The sequence below is a fragment of the Cydia strobilella genome, chromosome 8 (genome assembly GCF_947568885.1).
Source record: "Cydia strobilella chromosome 8, ilCydStro3.1, whole genome shotgun sequence".
Taxonomy (NCBI): domain Eukaryota; kingdom Metazoa; phylum Arthropoda; class Insecta; order Lepidoptera; family Tortricidae; genus Cydia; species Cydia strobilella.
In genome coordinates, this window is record NC_086048.1 from 17,432,770 (window position 1) to 17,460,495 (window position 27,726).

At 36.3% G+C, this 27,726-nt stretch overlaps 2 protein-coding genes across 2 annotated transcripts; one reads left to right on the forward strand and one right to left on the reverse strand.

The window, feature by feature from the left end:
* Nucleotides 1-4,517: 4,517 nt before the first annotated feature.
* Nucleotides 4,518-20,091, forward strand: LOC134743800 (opsin, ultraviolet-sensitive-like). Its single transcript, XM_063677461.1, has 3 exons — nucleotides 4,518-5,178; nucleotides 17,581-17,711; nucleotides 17,815-20,091. Exons 1-3 carry the CDS (start codon nucleotides 4,634-4,636, stop codon nucleotides 18,858-18,860), a joined length of 1,722 nt encoding a protein of 573 aa, XP_063533531.1. The 5' UTR covers nucleotides 4,518-4,633; the 3' UTR covers nucleotides 18,861-20,091.
* Nucleotides 12,512-16,021, reverse strand: LOC134743792 (uncharacterized). The gene is made up of 2 exons (XM_063677451.1): nucleotides 15,891-16,021; nucleotides 12,512-12,801 (listed from the first exon to the last, which is right to left on the reverse strand). Exons 1-2 carry the CDS (start codon nucleotides 16,006-16,008, stop codon nucleotides 12,554-12,556), a joined length of 366 nt encoding a protein of 121 aa, XP_063533521.1. The 5' UTR covers nucleotides 16,009-16,021; the 3' UTR covers nucleotides 12,512-12,553.
* Nucleotides 20,092-27,726: the final 7,635 nt, after the last annotated feature.

The following is a 27,726-nucleotide window of genomic DNA, read 5'->3' on the forward strand; positions in this document are numbered from 1 at the left end:
GTGCCCCACGCATTAACGTTAATTTCAATTATAGTCATCCCCTTTGTGCACAGACTACTAAACATCATCTGATCGAATTTAAACTTTTGTTAGACATTTTACTTTAAAATACATTAGGCATTTAATTTAACGGTTTTACTCACGTTTCATGCGCGAATAATTTAAGAGAATTTAGACGCATTAAGTCTCCATTTCCAAACACATGAGTTATTCAAGTACTGATTAGTGCCAGTGAGTAAAACCGTAAAATTATACATGCAGAACTCATAGCTTAGCGCTAAGGCCTCTGGACTTCGTAGGTTCTAACGACGGCTCACGATAATAAATAAAAAAATATGACGTCTTGAAACATTACTTACTTACTTACTAGTTTGGTGCAATGACCCAAAATGAGTCTTGACAAGACCAACACAAGAACACGACATTTTACCCGGTCCTGCGCGGATTCACACCAGTTTTCACTGACGCCGAGCACCCGGAGATCTGTCCCAACTCTATCCGCCCACCGATACATGGATGACGGACGGCGTCCAGTCGGTATGCCCTTTTTACAGCACGAAACATTACATTTACGAAATTACTTTTGGTATTAAATAGTAGTTTTTCAGTATAGGACAATATCATGGGGAAACCTTTGCATATACATCTACGAAGATACGTACTACTGATGAAATCACCTTAACGCACGAATAACATTGATTTATAGTCAGTAGTCAAATTAGTCACAGCCAATTCGTATCTTTTCTTGTAATGACTTTTACGTGCTCATTACATCACTGAAAAATTGGCGAGCTTGATTTACATACGAATACATTCTTTATTTATAGATGATTTATAAAACTTTTGTTTAGACATATTTTAGACGTAGGTATATCCATGGTTCTGTACCTTTATATAAACTAGAACTGTTCCATATTACATACATCCAATATTTCTAAATTGTATCTCGTGAACTTTAACATCAAAAGGAAAAGCGAGCGTACCGAGTAATAACAATTTCTTTGTAGATTGTTAACATAAGAGATAGGGTTTACCTTGTACGTTTTTGAATACTTCAATATAACTACATTTCTCGGAGACATAAAATTTCCATTAAACGAGGCACTGACAAATAAATAGAAAGACACATATTTTAGACTAGGACACTCATAGTTACAACACCCTGGTTTAATCACTATTTGTGTTAAAGCTTTTGGAAATGTTTCCCTAAGAAAATAAAATACCTAGGGGTGCAGGGTTACACGGCGCGTCATACTCGAAGAATGCCCTGCATAGGGGCCACAGCGGGCCAACCTTCAATAACGACAACGAGGAGGCATGGAAGGCGATAGCCTCCTTCACTGACGTAATTATGTCGCAGAAGGAGGCAGCGGAGCGTGCGCGTGAGAACGACCCTGACGCGCATCCACTCCTCCGCCGACGACGGGCTGGGGGCAGAGTCAGGCGCTATGCGCCCTTGCAGCCTCCACCGTAGCGGGCTGCGCAGGGCTCCGGGGGAGTCCCTGCGGTTTTTAGCTCACAGGACTGGGGTTACTCACCAAGTGGCACCCAAAATGCTCACGGCCTGCGGGCCGCCCGCCAGGGTGCATGCGGTCGAATGCTGATAGCGAGTATAGCGACCCTGCGGCACCCCATCTAAGGCGGATTCGGCACTCGTTGGTGGTTTTAGACGGTAGTCCTCTGGTTAGTCCGTCATCCCTCCTGGTTCCCCCGGACCAGGTGGCATGCGTAAACGCATTTCCCCAACGTTAAAAAAAGGGGGTGCAGGATTATTATGTCCATTCGATACGGGGCTACGGATAATTTTTGTACAAAAAGCCGCGGGCAGAAATTAGCGACAAATAAATAAATAAAGTAATAATAGAAGTAGTATTTAAATTTGGAGATTACAAAAATAATATAAAAAGGCAAGCTAAATTGTATCCATGACTTGGGTACTTTGCCTGTAAAAGACGGTTCTAAATCGTTGTGTCCACAGAATGGCTAGGGAAACAACAAACTAGTTTAGATTTATTTATACCTATATAAATAAAAACTTTAATTTTTGACGTGTAATATGTAACAATATTATTAATAAATGAGTATGAGTATGAGTATCCCTGTACAACTTCTAGGTTTCACGTCTAGCGCACACTGAGAAAATTGTCACTTGCCAATATAACAAGGCTTACCCAACGGGCTGTGAATGTAGTACTAGTATAGCGTGAACGGGCTGCAGGTAACAGGCAGTCTCGACTACTACGCGAACGTCGCGACACGGTTGGATGAGGGTTCTTTCTTTTTATTACACGGCTTGTATTGTATTAGCTTCCTTTGTAGGTTTACCTTTACCATAGACCTAGCATTACATATTTATACCGTGCTTGCAGTTGCAGGCAGTTTTAGTTTTGCCAGTAGCCGTTGGCGCTAGCAGCTGCAAGCTGGTTTTTGACAGATGGTATGGTCGCATTCATAATTATTAATTGTCTATGGATTTGTTTGTTTGTTTCTTGAATGTTTTTCTATTTTTTTTTCTTGTATACTTGTTTTTTTATTTTTGTTTGTGCTCTTCATGTATATCTTTTTGGTTTGGTTAATATGTTTGTATATAATTAGGTATTATTTGTGTGTAGCTTTGTAATGTTTTAATATGTATCTTTGTGTGTTATCTGTCGTGGCATCACCGAATGGGCCCTACGGAAGACCAGCGCTGGCTTTATAGCTAGCATTATGCTGAGTTGGGTCCATTTCGTGATGTACACTTGATGATCTCTTCTTTTCTTGCTGTTGTTGTCTGTACATGTTCGTACTTGTGTTGTGATCGTCACGAATAAATGTCTTTTATCTTTATCTTTTTTTATCTTTTACATAGATCAGCTATACGCGTGCGCCCGTGAGGGACAGAACATACGCATTGCGACGATATGATTGGTCGAGTAGATTTGTAGCCCACCATAAACCATACTAAATTTACGGTGGGGAATAAAAAAATGTGAGACTGTGACAAGGACAAACAATAACAGCGCTTTCTCTGCTACTCCTACTGAAAGATACATAAGACTATCCCGTTCGGTTATTTCCCCCCACCCCTCATGACCGATTATGCTAGATTCATGACCTTTACCTAACTAACTAATGTATAAAACCTACAAAGTGTTGACAGAGAGTTACGAAGGTTCTATAGCATTTACAAAACGAAAATATTTATAAAAATTTTGGGATCCCATTAAACTTTTTTAAGTAGGTACAATACAACACTAATATTATTTATTTAACACCTCAATAAATACAAGAAAATAATACAGCGACTCAAGTAGAGTTAAACAACAGGATTTATGTATAAAGTGTATTGGGATAAGTACGAAAACGGGTTTGGTAATTTTGAAGCAAAGAGGATATAATAAGATAGAGCGGTACTGACATAGTAAATTTTGTAACCACAGTAAATTCACTGCCATCTATGTCGATAGATACTTTTAGAACAATTTAAAACTAAAAATGAAGATTTATAAAAATACGATAAAATGTATTTAAATATGGATAAACGGTTTTTTTTATTTGCATTAATTATTTCTATGATATTGACCCATGTTCTTTCACTGATATGCGTTAAAATTGTTAAATAACAAACGAAACCGTCAGCGCCCTCTATACGAGAGAAGGCCAAAGGTAGTGGCGCCGTCTGATCGAGAATCAAATTTTCTTGATTTTCGAGGCACGTTTTTTCCTTAGACTGTATCCATCTATTACGGAGTTATATCTATCTTTGTTTTGAAGATAACAAATATCTACGAAACTAGAAGTATTTTCTACTCTTGCATCAGGGTCCGTAGCCAACATGCCAATCGTTTACGCTCCGTAGCACACGAGACGCAACTGTCACTGTTGCACTAATAGGGAAGTGTGATAGAGACAAAAAGCATTTCGTTATCGTAGCGCAAACGATTGTCACCTTGGCTATGCACCCAGAAAGCAAGATGCCTATTAGATGTTGAACTAAAAGTTTTCTTGAAGCTAATAAAACATTACACATCTACAAGTTGATCAAAGCTAAAACTGAATAAAATAAAAAAGTGTGTAAACTACGTCCTGTCATTTTAACGTGTAATTATATATAACATTTATATCGACAGTGTGACATTTTTTGACGTAGGTAGGTACCTATACTTTCTGACATTTATTAGATCCTTCCGAGGGTAGTCTTGGATCTTGTGGGAATCGTGGCAGCCTTTTGATTAGTCGTCTAATATATCAACACCATTACGGAATGTATTCATCTAAAGAAGTAGGAAGTAAACAAGACTGACTTTCAAATGAACCAGAAAAACAAGGTGATCAATTATCGACCTAAATACAGGACATGCAGGTTTTTAAAACCCATTATTGCAACGTGATTGAAAAATATACTTGTTTACTGACAGTTCAAAATATGTTAATGACATTATTGGCTGCATGTTGAACTTGGGTTATAGTCTATTAATTATAATGTAGCAATTATGTGGTGAGCAATCACTAATGTGAGGGAGTTCGGCGCGGCGGCGGCCCTCAGTCGGTGACCCGCCGTCGGCATTGACGTATCTCCCGCTTTAAGGGAGCACTTTCTTCGGAAAACTCGCGCACCCGCGTTCCCAATGCCTCCCAAACTCTTCGAACAATGTCAAAAGCAATAAACATCGAATTTATCATAATCTTAATAACCACACAGTGCATCAATCTAAACACCCTTCCCAATACCAAAGAAAAAAAACTTCTAATAAGTGAAAGTGAAAATTCGAGTGCAATTGTCGAACTCGAAAACAAACAGTCCAAATACTTTGGTGATTATCTTTTGTGTTCATTAGACCATTTGAAACAGTGGAAAAAGCGTAGAAGATGGTGTAATTCTTTTAAGTTGAATAAAGATTTGCTTGTGCGGAGTAAAAGAAGTTCGGAACCGAGAAATCCGGTCAGACGACTGGGGCTGTCGGAGTCTTCGGTCACTGATAAAAATACTCTGATAGAGGACTTTAAAAAACAATGGCCCGTGGAGCTATGGCGGAACTATTTGTTTACGGATGACTACTTGCTGCTTATCAACAGCCACTGGTTGCACTTTGCACCGCCAGACCCGTCATCGAATTATATCCTCGGCACACTGTACATCGTCATGATGCTGGTGGGCACTACTGGTAATGCTCTAGTGCTCCTAATGTATTTTAGGTCAGTATTGCCACGCTCTTTTGAGGTACCTATTTATAACTGTCTGTGGCTAGTCACTGTTTTGGCAACTCTCATTATGGTGACGAGTTATTACTAATACAACTCGTAAAACTTGTTACATACACACGGCTATCATTAACCTTAATCACTTAGATTTAAATATGATTCCTGTTTATGCACTGCATAAATTCGCATATGAAATTGTCATCAACTATCTCGTAAAATCAGATTCGTATTAACTAGTAAACCCACGCGCCCACGCGTGCTCGTAACTAGACAGCTATAATCAACTGCGATGTTTCGATGATCGAAAATCGATTTTCTCAGGATAGCTTGTTATATCGATATGGAATAAACATTGAGAAGAAATATGTTTAGATACATACTCAAATTACGAAAGAAATAAATCTAAATTGAGTATTGAGGGCTTCCAAATAAAATAAGAAATTACTTGTAAAATACCTAGTAAATATATTACTTGTAACATACACACGGTTATCATTAACCTTAATCACTTAGATTTAAATATGTTTCCTGTTTATGCATTGCATAAATTCGCATATGAAATTGTCATCAGCTATCTCGTAAAATCAGATTCTTATTAACTAGTAAACCCACGCGCCCACGCGTGCTCGTAACTAGACAACTATAATCATAAACAGTGCGATGTTTCGATGATCGAAAAACGATTTTCTCAGGAGAGCTTGTCATATCGATATGGAATAAACATTGAGAAGAAATATGTTTAGATACCTATGTACATACTCAAATTACGCATGAAATAAATCTAAATTGAGTATTGAGGGCTTTCCCCGTACAAACCCAACTAAATATATATACGCGAGTAAGCTATTATCCAAATAAAATAAGAAATTACTTGTAAAATACCTAGTAAATATAATAATATTAGGTACCTATACATTTGGTCGGGTGCCTATGTAAGTACATACCTAATTCGTAACTAACAGGACATATTTATGTTGGTTCTGTACATAAATATTTATGTTATTTTTTATGTGACCACGAGTACGGAACGGATGTCAGGATTTGTATTCCATACATTTCATGCGATTTAATTAAATAATAAATAAATAAATATATGGGGACAATCTTAACTAAGCAAAGCTTGTATACTATAGGTACTAGGCGACGATATACATACTTATATTATAAGTATGTATATATATAGATAAATACATACTTAGATACATATATAACATCTATAACTCAGGAACAAAATATTCTTGATTGATGAACACACTTATAAATGCCCTTACCGGGATTCGAACCCGGGACCTACGGCTTCGTAGGCAGGGTCACTACCGACTGGGATAGGAGGCCGTTCATAATAAGAAAATTAAAACTTTTACGTCTCCTTTTATGGGCATGTAAAAAGAGAAACCTCCCTCCATATACGTGCCCACGTAGTACCTACGTACCTACGTACCTATGTAGAAAAATAAAATCGGAACCAAATCGTTTAAAAATTTGTTTCAGTCGTTTGCTAATGAGTATTATCAGTGACAATAAGTTTAATGGGTCTTATAAAGCAATTAGGGTAACGTCTCTGCTGCGGAAATACCCAATGATAAAGGGTATAAAAGTTTTCCTTTTCATATAATTGGTGTGATAAATTCGTTACATATTTAAGGTGAAGGGGCCAAGTGCGCCTACCGTGTCAGTTCGCTTACCCCTATGTATCTATATACTTGTATATTAAAGTTAGACGCACTTACACGGCAGGCGCACTTCGCCCCGTTCACCTTATATGCTCAAAAGCTGTTAACTTTTGTTCACTGAAGTGAAAACTTTTGCTTTAATATCTCCTATACAGCTACCACCTTTAATATCTCCTATACAGCTACCACCAGTTTGGCACTGGTATAAAATTTCGTCTCAATTTATCATTGCCTAACGATCGTAAATTCGTAATGTTTGTTTTATCAAATTAAATACCGCTTTTTGCCTAATTCCAAAACGGCTTAACCAGCCCGATTTTCATTTAAGTATAGTGATCACAGGGAGAGACACTTTTTGGACTATTAGAGCGTCTATTTTCGAAATTTTTAACTTGATATCAGCAGGGCTCAGCTCGGAGTCTTAAGATACTATTCCTATGCGTATCTAATAATGAAATAGTAGAATTGTTAACCAAGGGGTGAAAGGCACCCATTACTGTCGAGGTAGTTTGGCTTTCAATTAACTTTAAATTAACAATTTAGGCAAAAGTATCGTTATTTATTCTATAACAAATCCATTTAAACTCAATATTTAATTGCTTATCATAAAAAACAATAAAAAATCGTACTTCGAACGTAAAATGCTCTAGTGCAGACATGTAGGTATCAGTTTCTGCACACCTTTTAGAACAACAATGACCCTCTTTCAGAGCATGAGAAACGAAAATATACATTTATATTATTTATCATAGGTAACTTATTATGAAAAGCCTTATTTAAAGTATCCAAGGAATGCTATGCTGAACCGAAAATAAACAGACGAACGGAAACCAAAATACGTGATACCTATTTAACACAAAGCGATACCTAATAATTACACACAAATTTCCATATGAAATCATGGTTATCGTCGTAATTATGATCGAACTATTAGTTATTAATATTATCAAATATTTGCTATGACCTATTTTTAGTTAAAAACTAATTAGCACATTATAACATACCTGGGATAACTCGGGGCACTTATACTAAAGTGACGTAGCAAAATATTTTATCGACATATAAATATATCGATGTTACTGTCAACATCAAGATGTTATTCAACATAAATAAATATTATTATTTTATCTGGATTTTAAAATAAATACACGTAACAAATTAAAACGTGTATTATTTTTTTATTTTAAAACTGATTGCATAGTGTGATTATTTTGATGAAAATTACGTTGGTATACTTTTATTATATTAAAAAGCTCTATATCGGACATGATATCGAACCTCTTTTTAGTAATTGAGGATTTTTCAGTGAGCACATGTATAAATATATTATCGACGATTCGACATCTTATTTATCGACATCAAATCCCTAGAACGTGCCCCGAGTCCAGGTTCATAACTCGTAAATAATGACGTGACATAATGACGTGCGGAGTTGCCAAGAAAATCATTAGTAATAATTCGTTTAGACTTTAGAATAATAGTCTTAATAATCCTCGCCAATGTAAATATTAACGCTAACTAATTAAAGAATTAAAATTAACCGTTAGGTAATTAGTTAATGATACAAGTGAAGCTACTTGTATACTTACTTCGATCTATGTTTGGAATCGGTTATTTGATCAATATTATATGTCATAATTATATACTCTATAGCCGCCCTGAGGCCTATAGGTAAACAAGTCTCCTATTTCATTGAAATTTTAAATCTTTAATTTGAGAAATCAAAATTGCATTTTTATTGGCATGTTTTGATTCGTGGACCGCTAGAGATTAGGTATAGCAATTTAAAATATTTATATAATCCAGCTTATGCTAATCGGACTAAGCCTAACCCAGATTTCTTTGCTAATTTAAGTTGATGCTATACATAGGCAAAAGCCGATGTACTCGTATTGTTATTATTTGCCATAAAAAGTCCAATTACGCAGCAATATTTAATCCAGCTTATGCTAATCGGCATAACCCAGATTCCTTTGCTAATTTAAGGTGATGCTATACATAGGCAAATGCCGATGTATTATTATGATTTGCCATAAAAAGTCCAATTACGCAGCAATATTTAATCCAGCTTATGCTAATCGGCGTAACCCAGATTCCTTTGCTAATTTATGGTGATGCTATACATAGGCAAAAGCCGATGTATTATTATGATTTGCCATAAAAAGTCCAATTACGCAGCAATATTTAATCCAGCTTATGCTAATCGGCGTAACCCAGATTCCTTTGCTAATTTATGGTGATGCTATACATAGGCAAAAGCCGATGTATTATTATGATTTGCCATAAAAAGTCCAATTACGCAGCAATATTTAATCCAGCTTATGCTAATCGGCGTAACCCAGATTCCTTTGCTAATTTTAGGTGATGCTATACATAGGCAAAAGCCGATGTATTATCATGATTTGCTATAAAAAGTCCAAATACATAGTTATATAGGTAAACAATAGATCAACGCTAGTTTACTACGTTGTTTATTATCACGTTGTATGGCCGCGGCACTTTTGTTTGTTACTAAAATAATATATGTATTTTAGAAACAGGTGTAAAAACCGGCGAATGACTTACTGGGATCTAAATATGTATTACGCAATACAAAATAAAACGCCGGTAAATCATTTTGATGGTCTATTCTTATAATGTGTGCGTAAATATTCTTAATTATTGAAAGGTTGTGTGCCACGTCGAAGGTTTCATCTTGTATAGTACAATATCTCGCAGAATATTAAATGGCGAAGCAGTCGCGTTAATGAAACTAATTTAACTTTGCTAAAGTTCGGAGCAATCTGTTCATGACTTATGAGTAATGTGGTAGTACTGATAGTGTAATAAGTTCTGTCTTGTTGAAATGATTGTAGACATAAACAGCCCTCATTGCCCATATTTTTACAAATGTTTGTTAAAGTATTGAGGTACCTAACTAAAAACCTATATATAGTCTGTCAATCCATTTCTGTCAGTAGAAAAAAGCGGCAAATTTAAAAAATGTAAGCGCGAAGGGTAATCGTCCTATAGAAAATTTGAATTTCGCGCCTACTGACAAAGTTGTTTCACCGGCTATATGTAAGTAGGTTTTTTGTTTTGTTTCTTTGAATAACTTGAACTAACCATAGATCTACAATGATGTTTACGATAATGGAAGTTTTTAAAGGGAAAGCTATCACTTATATGAACATTACATATCTAACGCTGCGTCTTACGTAAGCGAAAAACTCGCGAACGCGAAGCGAAGCGGCACGTCTCGGCGCGACGGGCCCACGGCGTTAGCGTTCACAACGAGATCGCCCACGTAGGACACTTCTATAGGTATCAAAGGGTTGATTCGCCCCGCGCCGCATCGCTTCGCTTCGCGTTCGCGTGTTGTTCGCCTGCGTAGTACGCTGCATATGTGTGAAAGAGACTGAACAAATACTTAAATGAAAAATGTGTCAATTTTTGAGCTTTATACCGGCCGCTTAAATGTACCAAAACGTAAGGTTATTAGGATCGGAAAATATGGCACTGACAAGCTGTATTGAGTAGATAAGGTGGGTGGGTATATCTCGCAATATACTCTTCAAAAGCAAATAATTTCCGCATCGCATATGATTTCTCAATGCAGTATTTCCAATGACATTTTTGACATCATTTCGATTTTCATAGCACTTTTAATATTTGACAGGTAATCTGGTAAGTTCGTTCTAGACCTGTGTGGTAACGATTGGATGCGCTATTTGGGATCAAATCTAAAATCTTTACGTACCTAGTCGATTGCTCTCCGAACGCTGAGAAAATATAGGTCGTTGCATAATGCTGTTTTTCTGCTTAATTAAATAAAAGTAGAGCAAATCTAGCTGCGTTAGCTTTTAGTACACGTGGAAGCAGTAGGTTTCATTCAGAGAATGGTATTTGGGATTGATTAAGCAATACAAATAAATATTATGAACTTGACAAACGCGAACGTTTATTATTCAAACAAATCAATAATTACGTAATAATATGCCGCCTGAAAGCATATTGATAGTAAGATAATAATGTTCTATATATCATTCAGTTACCTATTATTTGTACATGACGCGTACTATATACTCGACACTTAATCAAAGTCAAACACTTGTTGTTATAGCGGCAAAATTAACAGAAGTACATCATCTGTGAAATTTAAACTGTCTAGCTATCACGGTTCATGAGATACTGCAGCCTGTTGGCAGACAGACAGTAATCCCGTTTTTACCCTTTGGGTACGGGACCCTAAAAACTACAAAACTAACTGAATTAATATACCGTGAGATACCTAATTAACTACCTAATCTTAGCGCTATGTTACAAAACGGGATTAATAACCTATCTTTCTGGATTGGCAGAATGCTAAGCCATAACATCGATGCGGAGACAGTGAACTATATAATCTATCCTATACATATAAGCAGAAATCCTCAACATAAATATTAATTATCTACAAATGACGGATAATCTTGGACAAGTTCCCGAAACCAGCATTAATTAAGTGGCATTAAATACCCACCATTGTCGCCTATTAAAAATTACCTTCCGTTTAGCAGGCATTGTTTATCAGTTGACCTCATTACTGACAATAGGACAGAAATCAATACTGAGATGAAGCTACTATAAAGAAACTTAAAAAAGGAAATTTCTGAAAAACATTTTGAATATAAAGCTCGGAATTCTAGGTAGGTATAAATTAACAATAGAGCGCCGTGACTTTGCCAGGAAATTAACTTTGATGAATGCAAACTCTTTTCAATGAAAATGCTGAAAATTTAAATGAATAATGTACCGTTAGTTTATGATTATGCCTGGGCGACATTGAAACTTAACAATAGGGTATTTGACTGTATTTAAATTAAAAACTATAATAGATGTCATATATTAAAGAAAAAGTGACGAAGCCCTCCAGTGAAGGCCGGATTCGAACCGGCGTCTTTAGCTATCGCGGCTAACGCCATGAACCCCTAGGCCACCCCGCCACGGCGGTGCCCGTCCGAATTTCTCGACTATATGCCATCTTAGTAAGACTAGGCGTCTTTTATATATAGTAGTGTGACTACTTAAAAAAACACAAATCAAAATATTTAATAAAATAATTTGATTTGTTCCCAATCTTGTTTGTATTTGAAATAAATTATTTTACACCATGCATGAAATAAAGCACCAGAAGATTAATAGAGAAACGTAGACAGCAGTTATTTTTAGACACAATTTCTATTTTAAAACCCGTATAAAATTATAAAGAGTAGGTAATTTGATTGTGACGTCACATGCTAGTGTTTCCATAGTAGCAAAATCGTTTTGACAGTTCGAAAAAAGAAACTGATTTGACTAGTAGACAAATACCCTATTTGCGCTAAATTACATAGCGTGATCTCATTCTCAGTGGTTATTTTGAGTGATGCAGAAATGATTTCATCTTAAGATCAAATTGTAAAATTTAAATGTAATTCCTTTTTTATGTTCCTTTGTGTATTATTAATGGGACTATTCTATTTGGGACTTTTGAAATACGATATAATTATAGATTTTTAATTTTTAATATAGCAAAAAGTTGTGAATTTCGTAGATTTATTTATTTCTACATTTGCGATGGCAAGACAATATTCTTAAAGATTAATACTTAAAATCAACAAGACGTACCTAGTATGCGTATGCGTAGGTACGTTCAATTCAATATCAATGTATATAAGTAGGTATACACAAATAGTTTATTCATCAGATGTACAATTTGTATCTGGAACCATGTCCTTGATAAACTCCTTAATCCACTCCTCTAGGCTGCCCTGGATCTTGGAGTTCATATTGTGCCCCTGGAAGACCCCGGGCCGTGTTTTGGGGAACGCGACCTTACTAAGATCTTGCCGAAAACTTTCCATCTTCGAGGCCACCACGCATTGTATGAGGTCCAGAAGCCCGTCACCAACACACTTGGTGCTTTTGAACTCATCGTGTTTACCTAAAGATAAAGAGATTATTAAATTTAATGATACAAATAAAATCCCACTAAAAACATTTCATGTAAAATGTTGCCAATACGAAACCATAAGGCTCGCACTGTCAAAAAGTTATCAGATCTTTTGTAGAGCCAAGCTTCTAACTCTACAGGCCCTAACTTCAAAAACTATCTACTCGTACATACCAAATTTTAACTAAATCGGTACAGGGTTATTGATTTCCCATACAAAATTCCACCCCCCTTTTCACCCCCTTAGGGGCTAAAAATTTCAATTTTTTGAATTTTTTTGTTGTTTGTGTACTAAGACTATCTTACATACCAAATTTCAGCTTCCAGCTAGGACTTCAGGAAGTACCCTAAAGGTTTTGATGAGTGAGTGAGTGACGAAATTGAGGTTTTTTAGATATGAATAAAATCTTAAGTATAAGAGATATAAATTAAAGTATAGAGATAAAAAATTTTACGTTTAATAAGTTTACTATTGGCATCACATCCCGAGAATTTTGTATATCTGGTGTAATCCAAACCCAAGTTATGAGGGTTCAAAAAAACGACGAAGCGCTTCGAGAAAAGGTAGGTAGTGCCTTTGCGCTTCGCTTTGCTCGTCTTGGCGTCGTCAGATGATGATGATGATGATGATGATGATGATGATGATGATGATTTTTTAAAGTTATGATTTTTTTTTGTTACGATCTTTAGTCGTATCAGTATGAGGCATATTCTGATAATAACAGGTTATGAATTTGATCAGAACTAGCTGTGCAGTTGGTAGACCAAAAACTATATATTTATGTTGATGGAAATGAATTTAAACAAGAGAATCTCTTGGCAACTGATAAATATGGTCCAAGTCTAGTTGAAGATGGCTATAAATAAATTAAAATAGAATAGATTTATAAGTTAAACACACAAAAGATGTAGGGCTGTATTTTTTTTACATACATACATACATACATACATACATACATATAATCACGCCTATTTCCCGGAGGGGTAGGCAGAGACCACGGATTTCCACTTGCTGCGATCCTGACATACCTCTTTCGCTTCCTTCACTTTCATAACATTCCTCATACACGCTTGCCGGTTTAGGGTGCTCTTGACCTGGCCTTTCTTCAGGATTTCCCCGATCTGATCAGAGAAAGTCCGCCGAGGTCTGCCCCTTCCAACTCCCGTTTCTACCTCTCCCTTATACACTCTCTTTGTTAGCCTTCTTTCACTCATTCTTTCCACGTGTCCAAACCATCTCAACATACCTTTCTCAATTTTTGTCACTACATCTTCGTTCAGTCCACACTTTTCCCTTATCACACTGTTCCTAATTCTATCTTGTAATCTCACACCACACACACTTCTCAACGCTCTCATTTCCACTGCATTCACTTGGCTCTGATGCCTCTTCTGCCATACCCAACTTTCGCTACCATACATAAGTGTAGGCACCAGCACCCCTCTATGCACAGCCAACCGTGCCTTTTGCGACACCTTCTGGCTGCTCATAAAAGCATTAAGTGCCCCATTCACGCGATTTCCAGCACTCACTCTCCTTTCAATATCTTTATCATGCTTACCGTCCCTAGTGAATAAGGTTCCCAGATATACAAACTCTTTCACTTGTTCTACTCTTTCTTGACCAATCAAAATTTCACAGTTTGTCATATATTCTTCCTTTTCAAATACCATTACTTTCGTCTTACTTACATTAATTTTCATTCCTTTCCTTTCAAAATTATTATTATTATTATTTTTTACTAATTTATTAATTTATTTTCAAAAAAGTATGGTACATTTTAAACTTATACCAGGTTCGCCAAACATACGTTTAACGGCGAAATGATGAACTCATTTTCAACGTTAGTACCTTAATCTAAATTTAATAATTAACTTATATTACTAAGGTTAATACATACTTTTATATCACATTAACACAGTGTAAGTTGTATATATACAGAATTTACCTATCTTATCTATTTAGTTATGCGTTGTACCCAATAGCAACTTCTTAATAATATCAAAAGATTGTATCAGAATAAAATGAAAACTATATATATATTATTTTGTCGTAAAATTGAATGTAAAGTATCTGTTTTAACAGATAAAGTAAGTTCGTAACGAGGTGTTCTACCTTGTCGCTTGTTAACCGGTAACTTCAACCACAGAATTGTTACAACTTTGAAAGATTATTATTTAGTCGGTAAAGTTTTCAAACCAATATTTTGATGACTTCATTTAAGATTTGCGATTTTCACACTTCAATTCACTAGCATTTTACTGCATTATAACTAAGTTACATTATCATTTCAAATAAGTATTTTTAAAACTTCAATTATTCTGTTTCGCCTGTACCTACTCGTAGTATATAGGATGTTGTTGAATGACTTTATTACGTTATGCAGGTAATAATATATATGCTTGAAAGAACATTCCGGTGAGCATTTTAAATTAAACAGACTTCAAGTCTACTGATAGTTACCGAAAATGTGCTCCGTCCTTATCTTTGAGAGCACCGATAGGGAAAATAGTAAACTGAATTAGGTACTTTCAACTGAATTTGGGATTGTTTTTGTTTAAACTGGCGTACTTTTTTGAGAAGCAGTCTGATAATGCTTTTGTTGATAAGTATTAAAGATAATTAAACGAGTAATGCAAGTACGGTCTGAAGCTAAAGAAGCTAGGTACTTGAACGAAGTATTCAAAATAATTTAATGACGCTATTCAAAATAAATTGATTGCCAAATCTAACAGCCGTTGATAATCATTTGTCGTTATCTATAAAAAAAATCTTTTTAATTAAGAGCTTGTCACCGAGGTGAACATGTCGCTCCATAGAAAAGAACAATACAATGTTTCGTACAAGCTGCAGTAGCGCCATGGCGGAGTCTGACAGAGGAGCAGCCAGAAACATTTGCCTTTGTCAGAAAAAGACAAAATTTAACAGAGGTTCGTTAAGTTTTAGGAACAAAGGAATATAACTTACTACAATTTTAGTGTCACCTGTTAAGAGTCACTTTATATGGAAATTTCCATAACAAAGTGACTCATCTTCATGTTTTGTATTTTAAATTAAAATAAATGAAAATTAAACCTACCTGTAGTATTTGAATCAGGTAATAGAACGTTTTCTATCACATTTTTGGTACCGTTCATTACTGCATCAAATACTTCCGGCAAAATATCTACCCCTATATTATTTTCTTCACCACACATTTCTGGCACAAGATCTGCCTCGTCAGAAATTTCAAAACTTATAGCCCTTGCATATAGAAACGTTAAAACTACGAATTTGTACATCTTTAGACGCGACCACTTATCGGATGGAAATGACTAATAACATTGGAAGAATGGACGTTAGCGCTTATTACGTTTATAGAGCCAGCTGTACAAATAAAATAGCTATGCTTAAGTCAATTACCTTCTCAATAACAAATATATACAGGTTGGCTAAAAAATAAGTGCATTCCCGTTCCAAGGGAGGTTTTGGGATTATATTTTACTATGGGCCCAACCCCGAAATCGCGAAAAAAAATTTGGCTGTTTCATACATTTTGGCTGGTCCATTTTCTATGGGAGGGTATTTTTTTTGCGATTTCGTGGTTAATCCCATAGTAAAAGTTGCTCAGTATAATCCCAAAACCACCCTGGCAACGGGAATACACTTATTTTTAGCCATCCTGTATAATTTGTTACATTTGTGTTATCATATATCGGAACGACCGATGTTGTTCAGAAAAATGTTTGTGCAATTCTCAATGAAAAGGGTACTTATTGTCGGTTGTCAATAAGGCGCTATTTCCATATAGCTTTAATTTGAAATCAACCTTATTGACAAGCGACAATCTGGTATACCTTTTGGTTGAAAACGTCACATTTTTTCCTAGATCTAATAAAGTCGTATTTAGATCGTTTTTTGCCGTCTTAAACCCATAAATAGTAAGTACCGAAAAACCACTATACAATAACTAATTAAGAAGGGTCAAAATCGTTAAATCGCAGAAGATACTGATGTATTTAAATAGTGATATATTTATAATAGTTAAATGGGTGAATCAAATTATTTTTGTGCACCAGGATGCCCTCAATGCCCATGGTTACGAATTTTGTATCATATAGGTATTATACTCGTAGCCTCTAGAGTAGGTACTATGTAAACTTTAATCGTACGAAGCCGGCATCTTTAGATATTAGACCATATATTTTATCGGCTCTAGGAATCATGAATCATAATGATAGGAGACCGATTCTGATCTAAGAATTTGTTATGGTTTTGATCCCGTTTTGATACGACCTTGACGATCGCTCGCACTTTTATGGGGCGCGTGAGGTGCCTGATGACACGACGCTGATATCATTTCGAGCGCACCAATTAGCGTGAGCGATTGTCAAGGTCGTATCCAAAGAAGATCAAAACCCTAACAAATTGCTAAAATGTGACGTGTTCAACGAAAAGTTATCACATTGTCGCTTGTTGATAAGGTTGATTTCTAATTGAAGCTATATGGAAATAGCGCCTTACTGACAAGAGACAATTAATAAGTACCCTTTTGGTTGAAAATGTCACAAATATAATCTAACACCTATTTAAGGTTGCCTTGGTGCGATTAAATGTTACATAATTATTAATTATAGATTATATTAATGATACGGCCTACAGTATATGTGTATAGGATCTGTAATTGATATTCCCTAGCTCACAAGGCAGAACAATATCAAAAAAACTTGACTGCTTCATAACATATTAACATATTGCTACGGTCTTTAGTAACAACAAGCACGTTTCAGATGCCGTACGCTGCGCACTCCAGGCAACATCCTGGTGGCCAACCTGGCGCTGAGCGACTTTGTCATTCTGACTAAGACACCGGTCTTCATATTCAACTCGTTCAACCTGGGACCGGCTTTGGGGAAAACTGGCAAGTAACATTTCCTATTGACTGTAAGAAAGCGAGAAGCTATAGGTAGTCGATTCAGATGAAATTTGGGATATAAATATTTTATTAGACGTATTGTTCCCAGGATGTGTGATCTACGGGTTCGTCGGTGGGCTGTCGGGCACCACGTCGATCGCGACGCTGGCCGGCATCGCGCTGGACCGCTACTGGGCCGTGGTGCGCCCGCTGGAGCCGCTGCGCGCGCTTACCGCCGTACGCGCGCGCCTCTTCGCCGTCGGCGCCTGGATCTACGCCGGCGTCTTCGCCTCCATCCCCGCCCTAGACATCGGCTACGGCCGCTACGTCCCTGAAGGCTACCTCACCAGCTGCAGCTATGACTATCTAACCGACGAACTCCCACCCCGCTACTTCATCTTCGCGTTCTTCTGCGCCGCCTGGGTCGCACCCTTCTTCACCATCACATTCTGCTATCTCAAGATACTCCGCGTTGTCGTATGCAATAGAAATGTTCAAACCAAAAATCAAGAACAGCGACTCTCCTCCAGGCACGTCAAAGAACAAGTGAAACGTAAAGCCGAAATCAAACTAGCGGCTCTAGTCATAGTTGTAATTGCATTGTTTTTCGTATCTTGGACCCCCTACGCGATCGTAACGCTCATGGGCATTTTCGGTAAGAAGGATTTAATAACGCCGTTAGCTTCTATGATTCCGGCGTTGTTCTGCAAAACCGCCGCTTGTATAAACCCTTTCGTTTACATAATCACCCACCCAACGTTTCGTAAGGAATTTAGGAAGTTAATATTCAGAGAAAAATCTAGGCGAATGAGTACTTATACTAAAACGGTCGTGTACACAGAGGCAGAGCCTACGAAAATGAAACGGACGAGTAAAGATCTCAGCGACACGGATGTGGAAGTGATCCAGATGAAGGATATTCCATATGATACAGAGGAAGGTGCTGTACCCCCTCCCAGCACCGTAAAGACGATTTCGTCTAGGGTTTCGGAGAGGGAAGGCTCCCAGAAAAGCGCTAGCATGAAGAGTTTTGAAGACAGTATCGTAAGCCCACCATCTTGGTACGCTAAGCCGAAGTTTGCAAAGAAGAAGAGCTTCCACCGCCGATCCTTGAGAAGTGTTGTATCTATGAATACAGAGCCTATTGTCGTGTAACTGAGAAATTTATATTTTTAAATCTCGTATCCCTCCGTTACAACCGTTAAGGTATTAGGTAATATTTCACTGTTTATTATTTTGATGTTCATAAATCAAACACAATGTAAGGTACCTAGACACTGTTGTAAGAATGTTCACTTAGTCATTTGCAAGTTTCTAGCCCATTAGAAGATATAGAGCATGACAATTTTTAGTTCAGATATAAGTGAAAATCGAAATAAATCTAGCAACACCCTAACTGAAGCGGGTAGATATTAGGTAGTTAATGCCCACTAACACGTACATATTTCATGTGCTGTTGGTTATGTACCGACTCTTTTTATTGATATATCTTAGACCATGTCAGATAGTAATAGATAAAATGCACTATTATCACTATTGCTATTATTTAAGCTACCTTAAATTATACGGATCTTTTTAACAAGTATTTTTAGAAAGTAGTATGTTAAGATTGAACAATGTGATATAAATACTGTATGACTGTTAATAGGTAGACTTTGAATGAGAAATGTACGTTTTGACTGTATAATACTTTATGTCGTAGCGTAGGTAATCAAAAATATTGTGTTCCTTAAAAAGTTTTATACCCTACAAAGTAAAACGCAAGTAGGTAGTGCTGGATTAAAACAGAAAGAAAATTCTTTCTTTATTGACAATTTGAGCAAAAGTTTATAGTTTATAGGTAGATATAGATAGAGGTCATACTGTGTAACTTTTACTTTTTTGGCTGATCAGATGTCGGTGTTTTCCATGGGAAAGCCATTTTTTTTCGCGGGTTTGGTAGCATACTAAAAGTTGCTCATTATGATCTATTATTATATTCACCTTGGGTTGAAAAAACACCTGTATACCTGCAGTCGAAAAGTAGAACTCTAAACGATTTTCGCGATATAGGCACTTACGTAAATCACTTTCAACATATTCATGTAAAATTTAATGGACTTAAGAGCTCCGAACCGAACCGCTGACACGTAAGTACAGAATGAGCCAATTTAAAGATGCCCGTGCCGTGAACGTACTATGCTTCGATAGTACTCAAGTGGCATGAAAATGTGAAGTATTCCGATTTCTTCACGTGGAATAACAACTAATTGTATTGTCGAGAACTATATACATATTACATATACTTATATGTATAGACCCTCGTAAAAACCATTTTCACAACTACGCGCGTATATTTTACGATACTGTTATTAGCAGTATTCGAACTTTATATATATATATATAGTTATTTTCAACACACTTGCTCAAAACGACGTTTTTATTCCACCGATTTTTGGCTTATAATCCTAGATATTAAACACGCGTGCTCTTTCAGTGTATTATTCCACTCGTACTTTTTCATTATATTATCCGACTGAGGTAAAAAGGTAACTGATTGCTAATAATATGCATGGAAAGGGAGCCTTCTTTAATTGGTCGGACTGGCGGGCACGGGCGCGCCCGACCGCCTTCGCGGCGCCCGCGGCCGGGGCGAGCGAGGGCCGGCCGGCAGTACGAGTATGACAGATGAAACACACAATACTAACTGTTTTAACTATTAAAATTTGATTAATATGAAAGTTTCTTTTTTTTCTTGCAAGTGTGTTGAAAAACGTCGTATGAAACGCGTGTGCATTGGTCATTACACACATCGGCTTCCTTATTGCGCGCTCGCTTACAGCTCGCGCGCACAATATCGCCTCGTGTGTAATGACCAACTTAGCACACTTGTATCATAATGTACTATTGTATAACAAGGGGGTAAAATCGTTGCTTAACCCCTCGTGCTATTGATATCTGAGCAACCGAAAGATTCCAAAATTGAACTACGAGCGAGCGTAACCGAGTGCGACATATCTAGAGAGACTAAGCTAAGTTGGTAGCTGTTTTGATAGCACAGACTGTACAATTGTTATTTAAACGACATAATTTGATAGCAGTTTGACGTTTAAAATAACACTTGCACAGCTAGTCTGGACTACCAAAACCGCTGACAACTTAGCTTGGTCTAACTATATAGTTTTAGGTAAGTCGTGATACAAACGTTTGAATATGTATAACCATTTTCAATCGCTAAATCGCGACTAAAATACATTTTTATACCACATTTCTCAAAATCGGTGCATCGCAGAACAAAACAACTAATTTGGCGAAACGCTGACTAGTTTTTTTGCGGGCAAATTTTTGAACTTTTGATTTATTATTTTAAGCAATTGAATGATAATTTAATAACAGAAATGCATTTGTAACATGATATAACGGTAACAAACATCCGAATAAAAAATATTTCGTTCAAATATAAACTTCATGCATGAGGCTAATTGTGAGATCAAGCGGAAAGATGTCAGTAATATTTGTCAGTTTTAGGCTAAATACCGTTCTGAATTGGCTCCCTTTGGGTACAGAATCCCCTGATCTAAAGACCGACCACATCTTCATCTTCCTCGCGTTGTCCCGGCATTTTGCCACGGCTCATGGAAGCCTGCGGTCCGCTTGGCAACTTGAACTTGTGTCACCTAATTTAGTTGTATCGTTAGTAGATACGATATGACGAATTTGGAGTAAATATTGTACATTAATTAATTGCTCTTTTGCTAATTGCTAATTTAAGTTAATTATACCGGCTAACGGACAATGACAAATGCTCCTATTAAAACATAGCTTTGAGAAGCTTTTACAATTATTTCGTAGTTAGTTGGCCATTCAGCGCGGTAACGCTGCCAGCGTAATGGAAACATTTGAGCCAGGTACGATTCGTGACGGTTATTTTATTTAACAGGTTACTATTTTAAAAAAAATGACGAGGCCTGCTGCGGATATGATCATTAGTATTTTTTGGGACGAAGCATGTTGCTGATTTGCATTTGTAGCCACCAGACGAAGCCTGCGTTGCGGATTTCTTACATGTACCTAACTAGATTATTTTTTAAGATTTTCTCTATTTCTGTATCTTTTTTTATGTAGGTGTGTTATTGTATTGGGTAAATAAATGAATAATATTATTTCATTAAATCCGGTGAAGTTAGCACATTTTAAGCCGTGTTGGAATCTGTACAAGTTTAACCAGACTCGATTGTTATTTATTTAATTACCTTTTAAATAAATAACAATTTAAGGTTAAGTTAGGTTAGTTAATTATTTTCATGTCGGAAACTGCCATTAATTTTAGAATTCTATTTTTAAAGACAGAATCTGAAAGCTTTTGCAAGACCACTATTAAAGAAATATACTAATGTACCTTTGTTTCTGTAAATTCTGGATTTTGCACTTGCCTATGTACCTATACTTTGGCGCCATTATTTTATACTTAAGACGATTTAGGGGGGGGGGGGAGGGGGCTGTCGAACATATTTTCTTACAAGGGGGTGAGACGGGGTTATCATAGTTTTTACGTAAGATCACAAAGATGCGAAAATTTTCAAATTTCTGTGAAATTATGACGTTTTAAATAATAGGTACTTCCACACTATTGTATATATTAGACAAATTGTAATCTTAAATGATATTGACAATCTATGATTTATTTATTATTAATTGAATTTTTATTATTTTTCAATGTGAAATTTTTAATGGATGTTAATTATTAGATAGTAATTTAAGAATATTTGTACGCCACGTGTTATGATAAATAAGGGTTGGAAACAATATTATGTAACATAAATTTATACACTTTTTTTACACAAATAAACTATTATATTTTATTCTATGTTATTAAACACGGTGCAGAGTTAGCTTAGACGGCCTCCAGTACCTTTGTAGGAATAAATAAACATTCCAGGGGCCCATTTCTCGAACGATATTAGACTAATAATATTAGTACACGAACTGTCAAACCGTATGGGTTGCCATGACAACACACTAATAATATTAGACTAATATCGTTCGAAAAATGGGCCCCTGAAATGTTTTTTTATTTTTAGGGTTCCGTACCTCAAAAGGAAAAAACGGAACCCTTATGGGATCACTCGTGCGTCTGTCTGTCTGTCTGTCCGTCTGTCTGTCCGTCTGTCACAGCCCATTTTCTCCAAAACTACTGGACCAATTAAGTTTGTAACCCAAAGACGGACATGTAACGTAATTTATTATTGTATTATTATGATAATGTCAATTAATTTGAATCTCATGAGCTTCACCGCCACTCACGTTAAATATTTGTATGCCTCATATCATATGGCCAAAAGTGGAGCACTTAATTATATGTATGTAACTAGTATTTTTAAAAGACTAGCCTTTAAGACTTTTGAACCTTAACGACTCGCGAACCTTTAAGGCTCAAGCTTTGCTAAGCTAAGCTAGAACTTTACAGGTTTGCTCACAAAGCGGTTTAGAACCTTAACGACTCAAACTTTATATGACTTGTCAAAATGAAGTCTTTAAGACTTGGGCCTCATAGGGAACTCTAGCTTTTTAACTTAAGCTCAAGCCCCCGAACCTTAAAAGCTTGTGTCATGCTTAGAGCTCATACATTGAGCTCTCTTTGCAGAAATTATTTTTGTGTAGAGAATTTACGAATATTATAATATACCTATCTATATCGGAAGAGTAACTTAACATCAGTTAACGCATTTACTGCCTGCAACGTATACAGGGTGGACCATTTAGAACCGTGATTCCGTTGCGTATGTACATCCAGATGCATTTTCTATGAAACTATATTTTAAAATTTTCCCGTTCCGTTCCGTCCTATATGAGTGAGTCATAAGAAATAAAAATAAAAGTATTTAAAAAAATATTACTTAATTAAGACTGGGTGATTACTTGAACCGCTTGAACGTTTTAATTTTTAACCGCCTCCGCTATTGACTAATTCATGAACGCAAACTAAACAACTAAGAGACAAAAAAAACAAAACGGTTTCTGCAGAACTGACTGACAGACAGATGAACGGACAGACATGGCGAAACTATAAGGGTTCCTAGTTGACTATACGGAACTCTAAAAACGCGATAAGTCATAATTATCTTTTTCTGTTTTTCCCTATTTCACAAAAACGTATTAAATTTCACCCTACCCTATAGCATAGGTTGATTTTATTTGTTTAAAGCTTTTACTTTTTGCTCCAAACCTTTACTGCTAAAAACCTTACAGACTTAAACCTTCAAAGCTCAGGAGGCTTTAAAGCTTGAGGCCAAAAGACTCGAGGTTTCTTTGCTCGTAAGCAGCAACACGAACTCTTAGTTCGAGTCGTTAAGGTTCCGAGGCTTTAAGGTTCGAGGCTTCAAGGCTCAGCAGTCGCGACTCAAGTCTTGTAGTTTACGCCTCAAAGCTTAAATCCACAACACTATATAGGTATATATGTAACACCTGTTTGTAACCTGCTTTTCGACAAATAAACGTATTGTATTGTAAACAAATAAACATGGCATTTAAGCATCGCTCAGGCACGTACGAGCAAATGCGAGACCAAGTTCTGAGGGCCTACCGCGAAACACGAAAATCGAAATATCGTTATTTGCCTCTCTATCGCTCGAATATGCAAGTGATAGAGGCAGATAACGAAATTTAGATTTTCTTGTTTCGCGGTAGGCCTTCTAAACATCTATTTCGTGTACGGAACCAGCTAAATATAGTTATCCAAGTCAACATAACCCTTCAGAGATTTCTTCAAAGTCAACACAAACTCACGAGGGTATGTAATCAGTCGTCGTTTGATGTGCTAATAACAGTAATAACCAAAGATAAATACCAGAATATTAATAACGGCGGACGGTCTTTGAATTAATAGCTTGCTATTCAGACGGGATTTACTACGATTTTCTTTGATGATAGAGGGCAAACATCGAATCGAAAATGGAAATTTCGTTATCTGCCTCGTAGTCTACTCTTGCGAATTCAAGCCGATAGAGAGGCAGATAGCGATATTTCGATTTTTGCGGATTCCGATTCACTTGTTGTTTATAAAATTGATAAAATATCATTTAATTTTGTAGTGGATTTTTTTTTAATGTAAAACGAATATTTGATACGCCATGTGTGTTGTTGGAATAAGAATACCTTAGATCATAAGGTTTCACTGCATTTAGTAATGCGCCGCGAATATTCGGTAATTATTCGGTATATATATTCGGCAAGTTTTCCAATGTTTGTATTCGGCCGAATTATTCGGTTAAAGTGCCGAAATGTTCGGCAAATCTTTTTTATTATGTTTATCTTGTTGCAACACTGTAAAATCACGTAAAGGGCCCTCCACACTCGTGCGCGAATTGCGGCGCGAAGCCGCGAACGTGAGTGAGGAGTCTAGTTCGCTAATCAGCGAAATCGACTCCACGCTCGTGTTCGCGGCTTCGCGCTGCGTAGTCTGGAGCAGCGGGCTTATAATGTAGGTAAGCTCCTCCAGAACTTTTCAAGTAAGTACATAATCTCTTCCAACAGTTACGTTTATGATTAGACATAGTCATGTAATAGGATGTTTTGATTATTTGAAGTGTTAAAAATGTTTTTGTAAGTCCCTTGCCTTTTGACCTATTTATTTCTAGATAATTGCCTAGGAAGAGAGGCCCACTGACTATCAGTCCGCTGGACGATATCGGCCTGTCAGTGTCAGTTAGAACAAAAATTTGACAGTTCCGAACAACTGACAGGCCGATATCGTCCGGCGGACTGATAGTCAGTGGGCCCCTTTAGCTGCTAATGTAATTTAAGCGTTTTCAAATGGTTTATTAGAATGATACAGATGAACTGAATAATTCGGCCAAATATTCAGTTCGGTAAGATCTAAACCGAACATTCGGCCGAATATTCGTATTCGGCACTCCATATTCGGCCCATTTCTACTCTACACTGAATGTTGATGTAATTTATTGATTGCGTAGCTTACTTGAGTATCTACGGTATTTTTATATAACACTATAATATGTATTCACTCGTACTATATGTACTCAAATGATCTTTAGTGGAATTCTCGATGTCAAACATAACCTTGTTATCAAATTTCTTAGTAGAAAAGAACTGCCTATAAAAATTAATAAAATAGTTTTAATGTTAATCTTAGTTTTTATCAACGAAATCCCAAGTCAATTTATAGTCTATTTAAATCTTATAAATACAAATAAAAAATCATTATGCTAACTAAAAAAAAATATAGTTACAGTGTGGGCATGAAGTTGAAATCTACATCCCATCCGTGGGAGGGCCCAAAGAGTAAAGTAAGTATATATAGGTAGGTAAAGAGAGCCCTCTTGAAGCATTTTATGGAAACTCATTTCAAAGCGCCATCTCTGACTTCATCCCAAAACAAAGTATGTATGTGTGCGTGCACAACTACATATGTATCCATCCATACGTGTACTTTCGTTCTACATAACGTAATATTAGGTCTACTTAAGTAATAATATTAGGTTTACAAGTAAATTTTTGGTTTCTTGTAACAAAAATCTTATTGGTAACAAGAAATCAAACAAAAAAATTACTTGTAAACCTTCCAAGTAGACCTAATATTATGTAGAAAAGGTTTAAAAAGAATGAAATAAAAATAAAAAACCTAACAATAAAATAAGTATGTTTATTGCTTTCAATGTCTGGTATACAAGATAGTATCTGATTTTCTTTGAAATTGTTTTTCTTTTTATCCTTGTTGCATCAGCCTCGTCTTCTGTGACTTGTATCTCAGTCTGACCTACAACTCTTTCGCGTTCGCATAACTGACTTGCCAGGTTCTTAACTCCTTCTTTGACATTAAGAGCTTGAATTGAAGATATTCCGGAGGTAAAGTGTCCAGGATCGTACATTAGGAGAATTTCGGTTTGGTCCAGATATTCTTTAAAATTATTAGTTTAGTACTTTTAGTAGTATTAGTTTATACTTATGATGTGATTTGGGTCTTTCTTGTAGCTGATCAATTTCAGGCATAGGTTGTATGTCTTGTCTACGCACGTACCTCCAAATCTCTAATTCAATATGCAATCTCATATATCTGTTTACGACATTTATTTTTATCTGACAGGAAACAACCGTTGTTAAGGTAACAACATTGTCAACATTATAAATAAAGAAGGTCTTAAAAAATAAAATAAAATAAATAAAAATAAAATTCTTTTATTTGCATAAAATATGGTACAACAAGGTGATATTGGAAAGGTTTTCCCGTACAGTGACATATTTTGCTGGTTAAGCATGCAAATATTATCTTAAAGCTATGTCTTAATCTATTACATTGTTTACTTAAAACTATAATTTGACAAAGAAGTGTATATGCAACCTTCTTAATGTTGTATCCATGCCTTAAAATTATATCCCTTTGTAGTGACATCTATTGATGTAGTTTGCATAATCGGAAGTCCACTTTACGCAAAAGTAGGTTGTCTAGAATGAACTAACAGAAATCGCTACCATCTTTACTAACTTAAACTATAATTCTAGTGTCCCCCCCCCCCTGGGAGGGCCCTTCGGCCCTTCAGGATATTCCATTTTTCATATGGCAACCTTATCCCCACCACGAAAAACGATTTTTTTAAATCTGCCTCTACGCTTGAATAACTCGAATAAGCAAGAGCGGTAGAGATAGAGAGGCAGGTACCGAAATTTCGATTTTGTTTTTCTCGGCAGGTCCTCTCTATTGTGTAATAGTCAAAATAAAAAAGAATCACTTTTTCGTTTTTCAGCTGCCTCATCTTTGATACATACGTTCTGAAACATAAACTAAAGTAAGATTTTTACATATAGTTGGTCAAGGAAATCTTGTCAGTAGGAAAGGTCGGCAAACTTAAGAAATTGTAGGCGCGAAGAATTATCGTCCCATAGAAAATTTGAATTTTGGGCCTTTTCAACTGACAAGATTTGCTTGACCAACTATAATACCTATTTTAATATTTTTCTCCTTGTATTTCTGTTCATTTTCAAGTTTGGTTGTACACTACATTGTGGGAGGGGAAACTATAGTGTG

What these genes read in the sequence shown, in the direction of transcription:
- LOC134743792 (XM_063677451.1), bottom strand. Translation starts at nt 16,008, where the DNA reads ATGTGTGGTGAAGAAAATAATATAGGGGTAGATATTTTGCCGGAAGTA. An exon ending in ACCTGATTCAAATACTACAG is followed by an intron (nt 12,802 to 15,890) that starts GTAGGTTTAATT and finishes CTTTATCTTTAG; the next exon opens with GTAAACACGATGAGTTCAAA.
- LOC134743800 (XM_063677461.1), top strand. Translation starts at nt 4,634, where the DNA reads ATGTCAAAAGCAATAAACATCGAATTTATCATAATCTTAATAACCACA. An exon ending in GTGCTCCTAATGTATTTTAG is followed by an intron (nt 5,179 to 17,580) that starts GTCAGTATTGCC and finishes AGCACGTTTCAG; the next exon opens with ATGCCGTACGCTGCGCACTC. An exon ending in ACCGGCTTTGGGGAAAACTG is followed by an intron (nt 17,712 to 17,814) that starts GCAAGTAACATT and finishes TATTGTTCCCAG; the next exon opens with GATGTGTGATCTACGGGTTC.